The 12338-nt window shown below is 49.9% G+C and overlaps 1 protein-coding gene across 1 annotated transcript in view; it reads left to right on the top strand.

Moving 5' to 3' along the window:
- The window catches only part of HK1 (hexokinase 1), a 64978-nt gene extending 52647 nt beyond the window's left edge, over positions 1–12331 (top strand). Inside the window, exons 14-18 of the mRNA XM_064488107.1 lie at positions 1140–1239; positions 4338–4521; positions 6449–6604; positions 9591–9824; positions 11444–12331. Coding sequence (XP_064344177.1) covers positions 1140–1239; positions 4338–4521; positions 6449–6604; positions 9591–9824; positions 11444–11588 — 819 coding nt within the window. The 3' untranslated portion in view covers positions 11589–12331. The remainder of the gene's footprint in view (positions 1–1139; positions 1240–4337; positions 4522–6448; positions 6605–9590; positions 9825–11443) is intronic.
- The last annotated feature ends 7 nt before the right edge of the window (positions 12332–12338 follow it).

Below are 12338 nucleotides of genomic sequence, written 5' to 3'. Positions count from 1 at the left end.
ATAAAAATTGTATTGCTTGCCATAAAGAACTCAGACAATAGAGACACTTGTGACAAGGGTAATAACGTATCCCCAACTGCTCGCAATAAAAGGGAGGGGGAGTTTTGTGTTATTAAAGGATAGTTTAAGGAAGGTAAAATCAAGACTCTTCCAGAACGAGAGAGGGAAAAGCAGCCCCCGGTACTGTCGGCCGGCCTTGGTGTTCTGGTGAACACGTAGTGCCATGGAGTCCAGCGTCAACACAGCTCCTCTGCCACGGAGATGGAATCAGAGGAGAGAGCTCCACAGTCAGGGCAGAACTCTGCGCTCCCTGAGAGATCGCCCTGCTTCCTGACGTCATCCAGTCCAGAGCAAAGCCCCACTTCTTTGAACCTTCCCTGAAACCATCAGCACAGGCTCAAATCCTACAGTTGTGCTTTCTAAGACTTTCTGAGATGCCCCATGGGATTTGTTTGCCCGTGAAACAACCAGCCAGTCAGTAAGCCAAGCTTTGTTCCTCTGTGTGTGCGTTTCTGGTGGTCTTTAGCTGGAGAACACTGACAAAACATCAAATGAAAAACTCTGATTTTGACTTGCTCATTAATTAATGAGTGAATCAGTAAGAAGTTTAAAAAAAAAAAAATCAGTTCCAGTTGCTCCAGTTCAGGAGAACAGACAAATACACAGGAAGGCGAGAATGAATGGGTGTGAAAGAGGGGCCACTTGCACCTGAAGAGCAAGTGGACAACAGCTAGTGGTCACTGAAAGGAAACCTGGTAACCTCTTTTCACCCATTTTACAGCCCTTAATGTTAGTGTTCTACCAACGCTTTAAACTCCCAAGAGAAAGAGCTGTTTGGTCATCGTCCCTTGTCTTTTCTCCATTCTGCAGTGCCCTCTGGGCAGCCTCTCCAATACTCAGTGCCGTCTGTGAAATGGGTTGAATGCTTCCTTTCTTCAAATCTCCAGCTTCAAATACATCATTGATAGTCAATGTTCAGTGAAGGAGCATTTCATTATCTTTCACAGGGTGGTGAGGGAACTTTCAGATGATGCCCCATGGCTTTCTGACGGCAATGCAGCAGAGTGAACCTGCAGAATCCCAGCCGGGCAGCACTGTCCCTCCCGGAAAGCTAAACCTGTGTCCCTTTCTTTCCAAAGGAATTCGACCTAGACGTAGTGGCTGTGGTCAACGACACGGTGGGCACCATGATGACCTGCGCTTATGAGGAGCCCACCTGCGAGGTTGGACTCATCGTAGGTGGGTGTCCTAGAGGGTCTTTCTTGGGGGCACGGAAGGCTGGGCTTTCCTGTTTTGTGGGAACCTGAGCCAGCAGCTCAGCCCTCAGTGCAAGACAGGACACCTGTCAGTACTGTCCCCTCACCACCTCCAGAGTTTCATCCTGGACAGAGGCGAGACAGGGGTTTCCTCTCCCCAACACCTGCCCAACAAGGCTTCACATTGACTTTAACCAGCCTGTCGGGAACGGAGCTCTCCAGGACCGGCTCAGGTGGACAGGGTGGGAGTGCCTGGAGCTGGCCTGGTCTGCAGGGCTTGTAGGGAGCGGCTCCGGGCAGGTGTTGCAGGTTGGGGGCTTGCAGCTGGGAAGGAAGCAGAGCCTCCTCCTCTCCTGGCTGTGGAGAAGGGCCCCAGGGCAGCCTGGGTGCCATTTGCCCTTTAGCTGCCACTGTTTGTGGGTGGTCCCAGCTGCTGAAGTGGGAGCCAGAAGGATCATCTGTTAGCTTAGGATTCCCTTATAATCCACGTAACACTGGGGTCTGGGCCTTGAGAGCACATGATTCCTAAAGCATATAGATTTGGGCTGCAAGAAAACCGTTTGACTGATCCTGCTCCTGGTGTCAGGGATACTGGGAAAAGGCCTGGTTTGTTAGCCAACACTTGCAGACCCTCCCTGGGCCGGCAGGGGCGGCACCCTGCTGCGCGGGCCTTTTTGCCAAGTGTCTGGGAGATCAGAAAGGAGAAGGCCCCAGCAGGCTGCCTTCCTGGTGCTGGGAAGACCTTTTCATTTGTTAAACCACTTTTGGCTCCCGTGGGAACTACAGAGCATTTCCGGGCATAAGGTTGTTTGGGGCCGGCTTTGGGCCTCTTTCTTCCTTTCTTTTGCAAAGCTTTCTTTCTCCACCTGGCCCCTCCCCTTTTCTGCTTATGAATGGGCTTAGGTGTGAAATTCAAAGCTAGAGTGACCCAGCACTTTCTTCCAGGTCTGGCCTCACCTTCCTGCCCCGGAGGTCAGGCTGGCCTAGTGCTGGGGTGGGGGTGGAGGCGGGGAGGAGGGGAGAGGGAAGGCGGGGTGCTCCAGCTGCCCCAGCTATGTACAAAGCCAGGCTTTCCTTCCCTCATCAATTGATCTCTGCTCAGAACTCCCATGGGCGAAAAATATGGTTTACATGTTTTGGCTTTCTTTGCACCCCCTTCCATTTCTGGGGCTCCTTTTCTTCCAGTTTTACACTTTGGGTGAAAGGGAACTGAGAATACCAAAATAATCCAGTTATGTTACCTGAAAGCTGGCATCACCGTTTGGTGGGTGCTGAAAGATAGCCACGCCAAAGATCAGAAGGAAGGATTTATTGGAGCAAGTAAGGAGAACACCAGAGAACTTTCTCAAAGCCATGCGTCCCCAACAGCAAAATTGGGGAAGTTTTAAGCTAAGGGTATATGCATATTCATGAAGGGGCTTGAGCAGAGGAGAATTCAGCATAGAATTGGGGCGGGGTTGGACTAAGTCCAAGCTTTAGTGGACTGAAGTCAGAAAAGATCAACAGCGTCATCCCTTAGGGTCCAGTTGATCTGGTGTTTGAGCTCCTGAGGGGAGTTTAAACTCCACAAAATAGCTCAAGAAGGTGCTTCAGGCTAATCTTTACCACTGAAACAAAACTGAGCCTTTACAACTAATTTATTATCTGTTGCTATTGTTATTTCTCTTGCTTGATTACAGTGTATTCTTTTGTTCCCTTAAGATCATTATTACTGAGACCTGTTTCAGGGCAAGCCTTGTGGCCAGGCTTAGATCACAAAATGCCCACAAAATAGCTTCTCTTCTGTCAAGAAAGTCATGCCTGTTTATCTTTCTCCAGGGACCCTCTACTGTATCTGCTTACAGTTACACAGTCAGGAGCATCTGCAAAATCTACTTGTTTCTTTAAAGGGCGTAAAAGGACCAAAGCCCATTTGGTCTAGCCATAGTGGTGTCCTTGTTTCCCTTAATGGTGTTGAAAGTCCATCTACCTTTGCATCCTACCCCAGGGTGGGTCCATGATGCTCCGGGGCCTTGCTGGTAGAAGTGTGGTCCATGGGCCAGAGCATCAGCATCACCTATGGGCGTGTGAGAAACGCTAAGTCTCAGGCTCCACTCCAGACCTCCTGGATCAGCTCCCCAGGGGATTCAAGTGTATATTAAAATATCTGCAGTTTTGAAATTTCCAGTCCATTCACTGAGACAAGGCCAATAACCAGAAGCTTGAATGTCTGACAATTGAAACTGCTGTGCAAGTTTTGGAACATTTCATCTCAGTGTCTGTTACCTGACTTGTAGATGAGAACAGCAAATCGTATGTGGTCCCACCCTAGTCCTTGGGGGACCGCAGTCTGAGTAGCCCTGCCCCGGGGACGTCAGGGTTGGAAATCAGAGGCTCCTGAGCCCCTAGAAGCTGTTTGACAGATTGTGTGTGTACAGTGTGTGAGTGCACCCAGAGCAATGTCCCTTTTCTCAGGAGAGCCATCAGAATTTCAAAGAGATCTGTGATAACCCAAATGGCGAGGAACCATCGCTTTAGAAGGGCACCCTTGAAATATTCAGGACATTGTCCTTCCCTGAACTAACTGGGCATCATTCTGGAGCACAGGAGAGATGATTCAGGCAGAGCCCATGACCATGATAAGAAAAGATAAGTAGACATACATGGCATGATAGTAAACAGCCCCTCCACGGAGTATTTTATACAGATGGATGTGTATACATACAGTATGTGTACATGGAGAGAGAGGGGAAAAGAGAAATAGAGAAATACCTCCCAGTGTGAATGCTGCCTGCGCTTCCACCACTGAAGACACATCCCTTGTTGTAAGCCCATCTGCCGTGAAAGTAGACATAGCCCTGCCTGGGCAGGTGAACACAGGAGGCTCCTGGTATTGATGTCTGAGTATAAAGTAAGTTAGTCAAATGCTCTGGGCAGTTTTAACTCTGACTCTTATATTTTGAAGTTTTCCTGGAAGACATTGGGAAAGTGAAGCTATTTGTCCATTTTAAAAGCATACCCCTATCCATGGAATCCCGGGCCTAGTTGCAAACCCCCTCCCCACTAAGCCTGGCCAGTCACCCCCCGCCTCATGTATTTCAGGGACTGGCAGCAATGCCTGCTACATGGAAGAAATGAAGAACGTCGAGACGCTAGAAGGGAACGAGGGGCGAATGTGCATCAACATGGAGTGGGGTGCCTTCGGGGACAACGGGTGTCTGGATGATATCAGAACAATCTATGACAAACTGGTGGATGAATATTCTCTAAATGTTGGGAAACAAAGGTAATTCCGTCTGGTGGAGGAGACAGGATGGGCAGGGCATGTGGCCACGTTCTGCCTGTTACAGTGGGAGAAGTTTCCAGTAAGAGTGGGGTCAGGACACAGGCCTGGAGGCTGGTCCCACAGGGTCACTCCTGGACTTGGCTTTTGGCCCAAGGAGAGTGGAGAACTTAGGGGTGAAGGGTGGTGGCAGCAACACATGGTACAAGATGGCCCAGGGTTGATGTTCTGTCTAGGTGCCTTCTCTGGGGACGGGGTGGCAGCAGCCACACCACTTCCCTCAGTGACCGCCTGTATCCTAGAACATTCTGGCCTTCCCCTTGCTCTGTGTTTCTTCCCCATCAGTCTGGTAGGAACCTCTTGGTCAGCAAGTTTTTGCCTTGTTTAGTGGAAGCAGAACACACTTGACCTGCAGTTGTTAATGGGAAAGGGAAATTAGGGTATTGCCAGTGAGAGAGGGGTTGGGAGTTGGGGCAGGGGGGCGGGGGCTTCAGGTCAGGGGTGAGACAGGCCCCACCGCAAGTCACTCTTCCCACAGCAGACCTCCTGCACCACCTAGTGGCTGTTTGGAGCTTTACAGCTCCAGTCTCTGGGATCCTCCCTGAGATGGCAGTGTCCCCCCTTCCAGCATAGAGACACATGACCCCTTTTCTCACACTCCTAGGAATCAGGCTGTCCTCTGTCATAAACAAAACAAGGTGGTCTAAGCTGTGTCCCCAGGAGCAGAATGAAGAGCTGGGGTATGACCTCCGAAACCTAAGTTATTCTCCAGTTGACCTGAAGATGATGCCTTTTCCAAATACCACCTATGCTTAAAGTTTGTCTTTAAATCAGCCTATGTTCTTAAGTTTAATGAAGGAAGGAAAGCAGGAAAACCAACATTACCATAATAGATGGTAATCATAAAATGGATGTAGTGAAGGACAGTGTTCTTCAATCCCAGCTGCTGTTGTCTACCAGACGCTCTACAGGAGGGCTCCTTGTGTTAGAAGGCAGATCAGCAGGGGTTGGAAGGGTTTAAAACCACATCAGCACCAAGCTGAGACGGTCTCCTTGATGGAGAGAGACGGTCTGCATGGGGATTGATGGTAACAGTGCTGTTTCACGTCTTTTTTGTGGACCACCTGAAATCTTCTGGAGTATCCAGATTCCAGTGGACTCTCTCCAGCTTAGGGACACTGGGATTGGGTGTGTGCGTGGAAGCATTTAAATCCCTTGCCATTTCTGGAGGCCCTTGAGCATGGAGAGGACAGGAATTAAAAGCCCCAAGAACAGGGGCCCCCCAGGGGTATGCTGGCCGCATGCGCCCTCCAGCCTGTGTGGCTTTATCATTTTGTAGGTGCTTGACTAACACTCTGGGCTTTGGCAAAACCTTCCAAAAATTTGGTGGGAACTTTTCCTTTGTCTTCTTGTCCCTTGAAGACTCAGTCCAGTCATCTGCTGAGTCTACAGATATATAATTGAGCACTTGACTGAGAGCCAGGTCCTGGGACTCACAGCTGAGCAAGACACACGTCCTCTGTCCTCTTGAGGCTTTTGCTGCAGGGGTGCGGAGAGGCATAGGACCCGTGTGTGTTGTGAAGGAGGGAGGGTGCATGGGAACTGCTAGGCAGATGAAACCCCATCCGGGGAGGACAGGCCTCTGGGAGAAGTGATATATGAGCTGAGAGCTAGAGTAGGATTTCGCCAGGCAAAGGCAGGGAGTCAGGTGAGGAAGAGGACTGTCAGCGGTGATGCAGAGTGCTGCTGGTTTCATGTCTGATCCCAGGAGGGTTGGGGATTCCTCATCCTTCCTGGTCTCGCTCTCTGCCTCCGTGAGGAGCATGGAGCGGGGTGCACAGGTCAGTGATGCCCATGAGGGACAGTTAGGGCACCCGGGGTTACGACTGAAGGCTTCATATAGACACCCAGCCCCCTCTTCCCTGTTCAGGTACGAGAAGATGATCAGTGGTATGTACCTGGGTGAAATCGTCCGCAACATCTTAATTGACTTCACCAAGAAGGGATTCCTCTTCCGAGGGCAGATCTCTGAGCCGCTGAAAACTCGGGGCATCTTTCAGACCAAGTATCTATCTCAGATTGAGAGGTGAGTGGGGAAGGCCTTCCCTGTAGAGGTGGACCTGCCCGCAGGGGTCATGATGAGGGCAGTAGGCAGCCTAGGGGACTTTCTGGCCATTTGTGAGGTTCTCTTCCTCCTCTGGAGTACTAGGCCCTGAGCAGTTTCAATCTGAAATCCCATAATTTCACTATAAATTATTTCATTTTATTCATCCTTATGTTAGGGCATTATATTGATTTCTCTGAAATTATGCATGTAAATAGGTTGCATTTTAGGGTAGTAAAAGTACATCACATATATTGTATTGAAGGGGCGTTGAGTCCTCAAGAGCCAGGCACCGCTGGCCTGGTCTGAGCCTCATTTCCTCTGCGAGGCAGCGTGCCCCACAGCGAGCTGCTCTGTCTTTCTCCTGTTTCTCTCACGAGGAGAGAGAATGTCATCTCTGCCTTTGCCATCTTCCACAATGAGCTGTGAGAGAGGGTGGAAAAGTGCTCAGCAAAAGCAAAAGCCACCTTCATTTTTTTTTTCTTTTTCCCCTTAACGGAAGCGCCGGGAATTGAACCCCAGACCTTGTGCACATCCACATCAAGCGTGTGCTCTACCGCTGAGCTACCCCCTAACCCCAGCCACTTCATTTTAGAAGTCATGGCAGCAATGCTGATGGTGGCTCCGGGGCCTGCTCCTCATTTTCCCCCAGGCCTGGTCTGTAACTGGCAGGTAAACTCACTGGCCACCAGAACCCACACAGGGACGTGCTGGCTGCCAACAGCGGCCCCGCAGCCCTGACCCTGGCGGTCTTCAGCAGGTGGACCAGTAGCATTTCACAGTCCCAGGGAAGGGAGGCGCTGTGATTGGAAAACAAGTTCCCGGCTTCCATCTCTCCTCATCCTAAGTTTCTCCCAAGAGCCAAGTGTGGAAAATAGGACCCATGTAAGAACGAGAAGAAAATGTCAGCGACTATTTCTTGCTAACATTTTTTATTGTGGTGGATATACGTGACGTAACATTTACCACTGTAACCGTTTTGAACTATGCAGTGGCATGAAGTACATTCACATTGTTGATCAGCCGTCACCACCATCCATCTCCAGAACTTTCTCGTCATCCCAGACTGAAACTCTGTCCCCATTAAACACTAACTCCCCATTCCTCCCTTCCCTCAGCCCCTGGCCACCACCCTTCTACCTTCTGTCTCTATGAATTTGACTACTCTAGTGACCTCATGTAAGTGAAATCATATAGCATTTGTCTTTCCACATCTGGCTTATTGCACTTTGCATAGTGTCTGCAAGTTTCATCCATGTTGTAGCATGTGTCAGAATTTCCTTCCTTTTTAAGGCTGAATAATTCTTTGTATGTATAGAGCACATTTTGTTTATCCATTCACCCATCCATGGACACTTGGATTGCTTCCACCTTTGGCTGTTGTGAACAGTGCTATAAACATCAGTGTACAAATACATGACTGAGTCCCTGCTTTTGATTCTTTCGGGTATATATATACCCGGAAGTGGAATTGCTGAATCACATAATTACTTTATCTTTTTTGGGAGGGGAGGAACTGCCATACCATTTTCCACAGTGGCTGCATCATTTTACATTCCACCAGCAGTACATACAAGGGCTCCAACTTCTCCACATCCTCTTCAACACTCGTTATTTTCTGTTTTTGTTTCTCTTTTAATAATAGCCATCCCAATGGGTGTGAAGTGCTGGGGAAGGTCTTTTTAATCATAATAGCAAAGAGAGAAATCATAAAGAAAAAAAAGCCAAATTTAGCTACATAGTTTCTATAAATTAGAAAAAAAAACAGTCATCAAACTTAAAAAGACAAACAGCAAACTAAGGAAAACATTTGTATTATGTGTGACAAGATGCATAGCATGGCATCGTGGGTGAGAGCTTTGGCAGATCTGGTCTTGAGACCTCTCCACCCCACTGGCTGTGAGCTTTGGGTGAGTTACTCAATCTCTCCCAGCCTCAGTTTTCGCATCTTTAAAATGGGAATAATCATGCGTGGATTGGTTAGCTATTAGAAGGAAGAAATGAGGTAATGGATGTAAAGCACCTGTCACACAGGAAGTCCTCAAAAAAGGCTAACCTCTGTCATCACTGTCATTGTCACCATCATCAGTCATTGTCAGCTCTTTGAATTTAATAAGGAGACAACTATCCTAGGAGAACAAGAGTCTTGGTATAATAGGTTGTTCATGTGGCCAGTAAACAAAACAAAAAACTCATCCTCACTAATAGAGAAGAACGCAGATTAAACCACAGTGTGATGCCGTTCTGATGTTACTAAAACCAGTCCTTTCCACTGGGGACAAGCTGGGCCAGATTCTCGGCTGGAGAAGAGAGTAAATTGATACAGCTTTCTGAAGGGCACTTGGCAATATGTATCAAAAGCCCTTTGACCCAGAAATGCATCCTAAGGGAAAAATCAAGAGTTGCGCCCAAAGACTTAGAAACAGGACCCGCATCAGCGTGTTTATAGTAGCAGGGAATTGCAAACAACTTAAATTTCTCTAAACTGCCCGAATAAATGATGTTCATCCCCAGAGTGGAATACCTTGGCAGCTGTTTTCCAGCCCTGTTCTCAGATAAGGAGGTGGGAAATCGCTCAGATGTATGAAGTAGGAAAAGAGCAAGAAAAAAAACCACAGACAAAGGACAAGCCCATTCACACATCCTAAGAATGGCGACCTTCTTTAATGCTATCCAAGAAAAATAGGTTGAAAGGAAATATATTTAAACGTTAATAGCATTTTCCCTGGTGTTGGGATTGTAGTTTTGATTTCACAATTTTTATTTTTCTAGTTTGCCAGTTTTTCTACAACTTAACATGTAATACTTTGGGGATCATTAAAAAAAAATGGACAAATGTTGTTTTGAAGAGGAAAAAACCACGACTCTAATAAGTACGGTAGTTCGGGGCCGGCTCCTTTGGAGTCGGCTCCTGGGCTGCGCGCGTGGGCCCCGCTTCATCCAGCCTCCTGGCTTTCGTCCCCCACAGTGACCGGTTAGCGCTGCTGCAGGTCCGGGCCATCCTCCAGCAGCTGGGGCTGAACAGCACCTGCGACGACAGTATCCTCGTGAAGACCGTGTGCGGGGTGGTGTCCAGGAGGGCCGCACAGCTGTGTGGCGCGGGCATGGCCGCCGTGGTGGACAAGATCCGTGAGAACAGAGGGCTGGACCACCTCAACGTGACCGTGGGGGTGGACGGAACGCTCTACAAACTTCATCCGCAGTGAGTGGGGCTGCCGGTGGGGGTGGGCAGGGCTTCCTGGCATCTGTGCTTGTGGGACATGGGGTTGTGATTCCCAGCAGGACACAGCCAACCCGAAGGCTGCGCAGTCAGCGCGGGGCTTGTCTGGGAGGAGGAAGTGAGCTGCTCTGAAGTTTCCCTGGGATCCCTGGGGAGGCCAGGAATGGCTTCACTTGGTCAGCTCACATCTGTAGCCTGGCATGTCCTGCTCTCCGCTCCTTCCAGGCCCCTCTTAGGTCAGGCAGAGTCCAGGTGGGGAGCAGGAGAGGAGGTAAGGCTGGGCATGGGCTCACCCATCAGCCTGGCCAGGAGGCTGCGTTTGGTAAGTGGGGAGAGGGAGCCAAGGAAAGGGGAGGAAGGCCCACTGTCTGGTTCCCCTGCTAAATCAGGTCGTCAGGAGCCCTGAAGGCAGGAGCAGCTTTGGCCCTGGGCTTTGTAGCAGGGCGGGGATGGGGAGTGACCTCCTGTGGTCAGGTACCCGACACCTCATGGTATGGGCCCATCTGCTCTTTGATCCACTGCATGTCCCAAAGCTTGGCGCATATGAACAGAGTGACCATATTATTTATTGTCAAAACTGAGGTACTTTTTCCAGTCAAGAGAGTGCTACTAATTATCACTCTGGGATCATCCCGGGTAAACTGGGCCATAGTGTCACCCTACTTAAAAGCAGACTCACCCAACTCAGCATGGGCATTGCCTGCTTACCTCATGGCTGTGGCTTGGGATGGAACCATCTGTCCTGCTCCATCCCCACCTCTGTCTCTCCACCTTCCTAGCTGTCCTCATTGTCACCGTGGTTTAGAGCTAGGCTTTGGAGCCAATCACGGACATGCTTGGATTTAATCCTGGCACCACCATTTAGAAGCTGGGCTCAACTGATCCATCTCTGCCGAGTCTTCTCTTCTTCATGGCATAATAACCACAGGCAGGACGAATGCTATGTACATAAAGTGTGGGGCACCTAGTCGGTACTCAGCAAAGGGCAGTCAGTATTACCTCTAGGTGCCCCACTGCCCTGAGCATCCTCAGCCTGGCCCTATCTAATTTTCAGCACAAATTGCAAGGACCTAGAGTCACCTCTCATTTTGATGTTATGCTTCACTGGGGCGCGGGAGGGGGCTCCCTCCCTTGGCTTTAGGTGCAGATGGGCTGGGGTCTCAGAGGGCTGCAGCTGAGGGTGGGTGATGTTCTTTTCCACACAGCCTGCTGAGTTGACCCAGTGCCGGACCAGCTTGGTCAGCCTCAGGGGTCCACGGCCAGGCCCCAGCACCCCTTCTTGGTTTTCAGTGCCCTAGGAGTCTCAGGCTTTGAGGATGGGAGCTGTCTGGGTATGCTTTTCATGCCGTGGCCCTCATAAGCTATTCAGAGAAGCTTGTTTTGGATTCTCCGTTGTGCCTCCCTGCTGCAAATTGTAATGGGATTGGCTGTAAACCCACTTTCCTCCCAGCCGTTCTCCGTAAGCCGCAGCTGCTTCTAAGCAGCCCCTGCCCCGTCTTGCTTCCCTCCTTGTTGTTAGGGTCCTTCAGCGTCATCAGGGGGGTCCAGCATCTTTCGTATTCCCCTACTTACCCTTCTCCTCTGTTTTTTGTCTTTTTTAGCTTCTCCAGAATCATGCACCAAACCGTAAAGGAACTGTCACCAAAGTGTAACGTGTCCTTCCTCTTATCCGAAGATGGGAGCGGCAAGGGAGCCGCCCTCATCACGGCAGTGGGTGTTCGGCTCCGGGACGAAACGGGCAGCTAAGAGTCCTGGCCCCCGAGCCTGCTGCCCTTCCAGCACTTCTCTCTTCAAGCAGCGACCCCCTGTTCTGCCCAGTGAGCTGTGCCGGGAGACGCCGGCGACAGGGCCCGCACCACCGCCGCGGGGAGGAAGATAAAAGCCAACTAATGGCGCATAACGTAGGGTAAAAATAGAGTGTGTGCTGTTGATAATCTCTCTCACCTCCGGATCCCTCCTCACCTGCCCTACCACTTTGCATGATTTGATTTCAACCTGGTCGTACGTTCCCCATGTGTAAAGTTTAGTGGCGTTTGTTTCTAATTTATGCATTACGTCCAACAGTTATTTATTGGCCCAAGATGAAAAGTCACATCCTCTGACAGGCCTTATGGGCCTTCACAGCCTGTCCTTGGGGATGTGTCCCCTGTGTGAAATGTATTATCACCAGCAGACACTGCCGGGACTCCTCCCATGGGTGCATTAGCGCCGCTTCCTCCCGGCCCAGCACCCACTGCTGTCCAGTGTCCCGAGGTTCCCATCAGGGTGTGTCAGTGCCACTGAATTGTGTGTCCGTGGAGCTGGTCATAGCTACATTGTGACAGTCTTGCATTCTGTCTGTCTTGGGGGGAGGTGGGCAGTCCTGTGGGAAAGTGTCTTGTCTCCATTCGGGTAAAAGAAACCAATCAAGAAACAGTATGCTCATTGGAATTTCCCATCGCTTTTGTGAGCCATGTTGTATGACCTAGTAAACTTTGTACCAATTCAAAGACCCGA

Source organism: Camelus dromedarius, chromosome 8, assembly GCF_036321535.1.
Source record: "Camelus dromedarius isolate mCamDro1 chromosome 8, mCamDro1.pat, whole genome shotgun sequence".
Lineage (NCBI taxonomy): Eukaryota > Metazoa > Chordata > Mammalia > Artiodactyla > Camelidae > Camelus > Camelus dromedarius.
The sequence above is the reverse complement of the archived record's forward strand: the minus strand, read 5'-3'. Positions and strand labels throughout refer to the sequence as shown.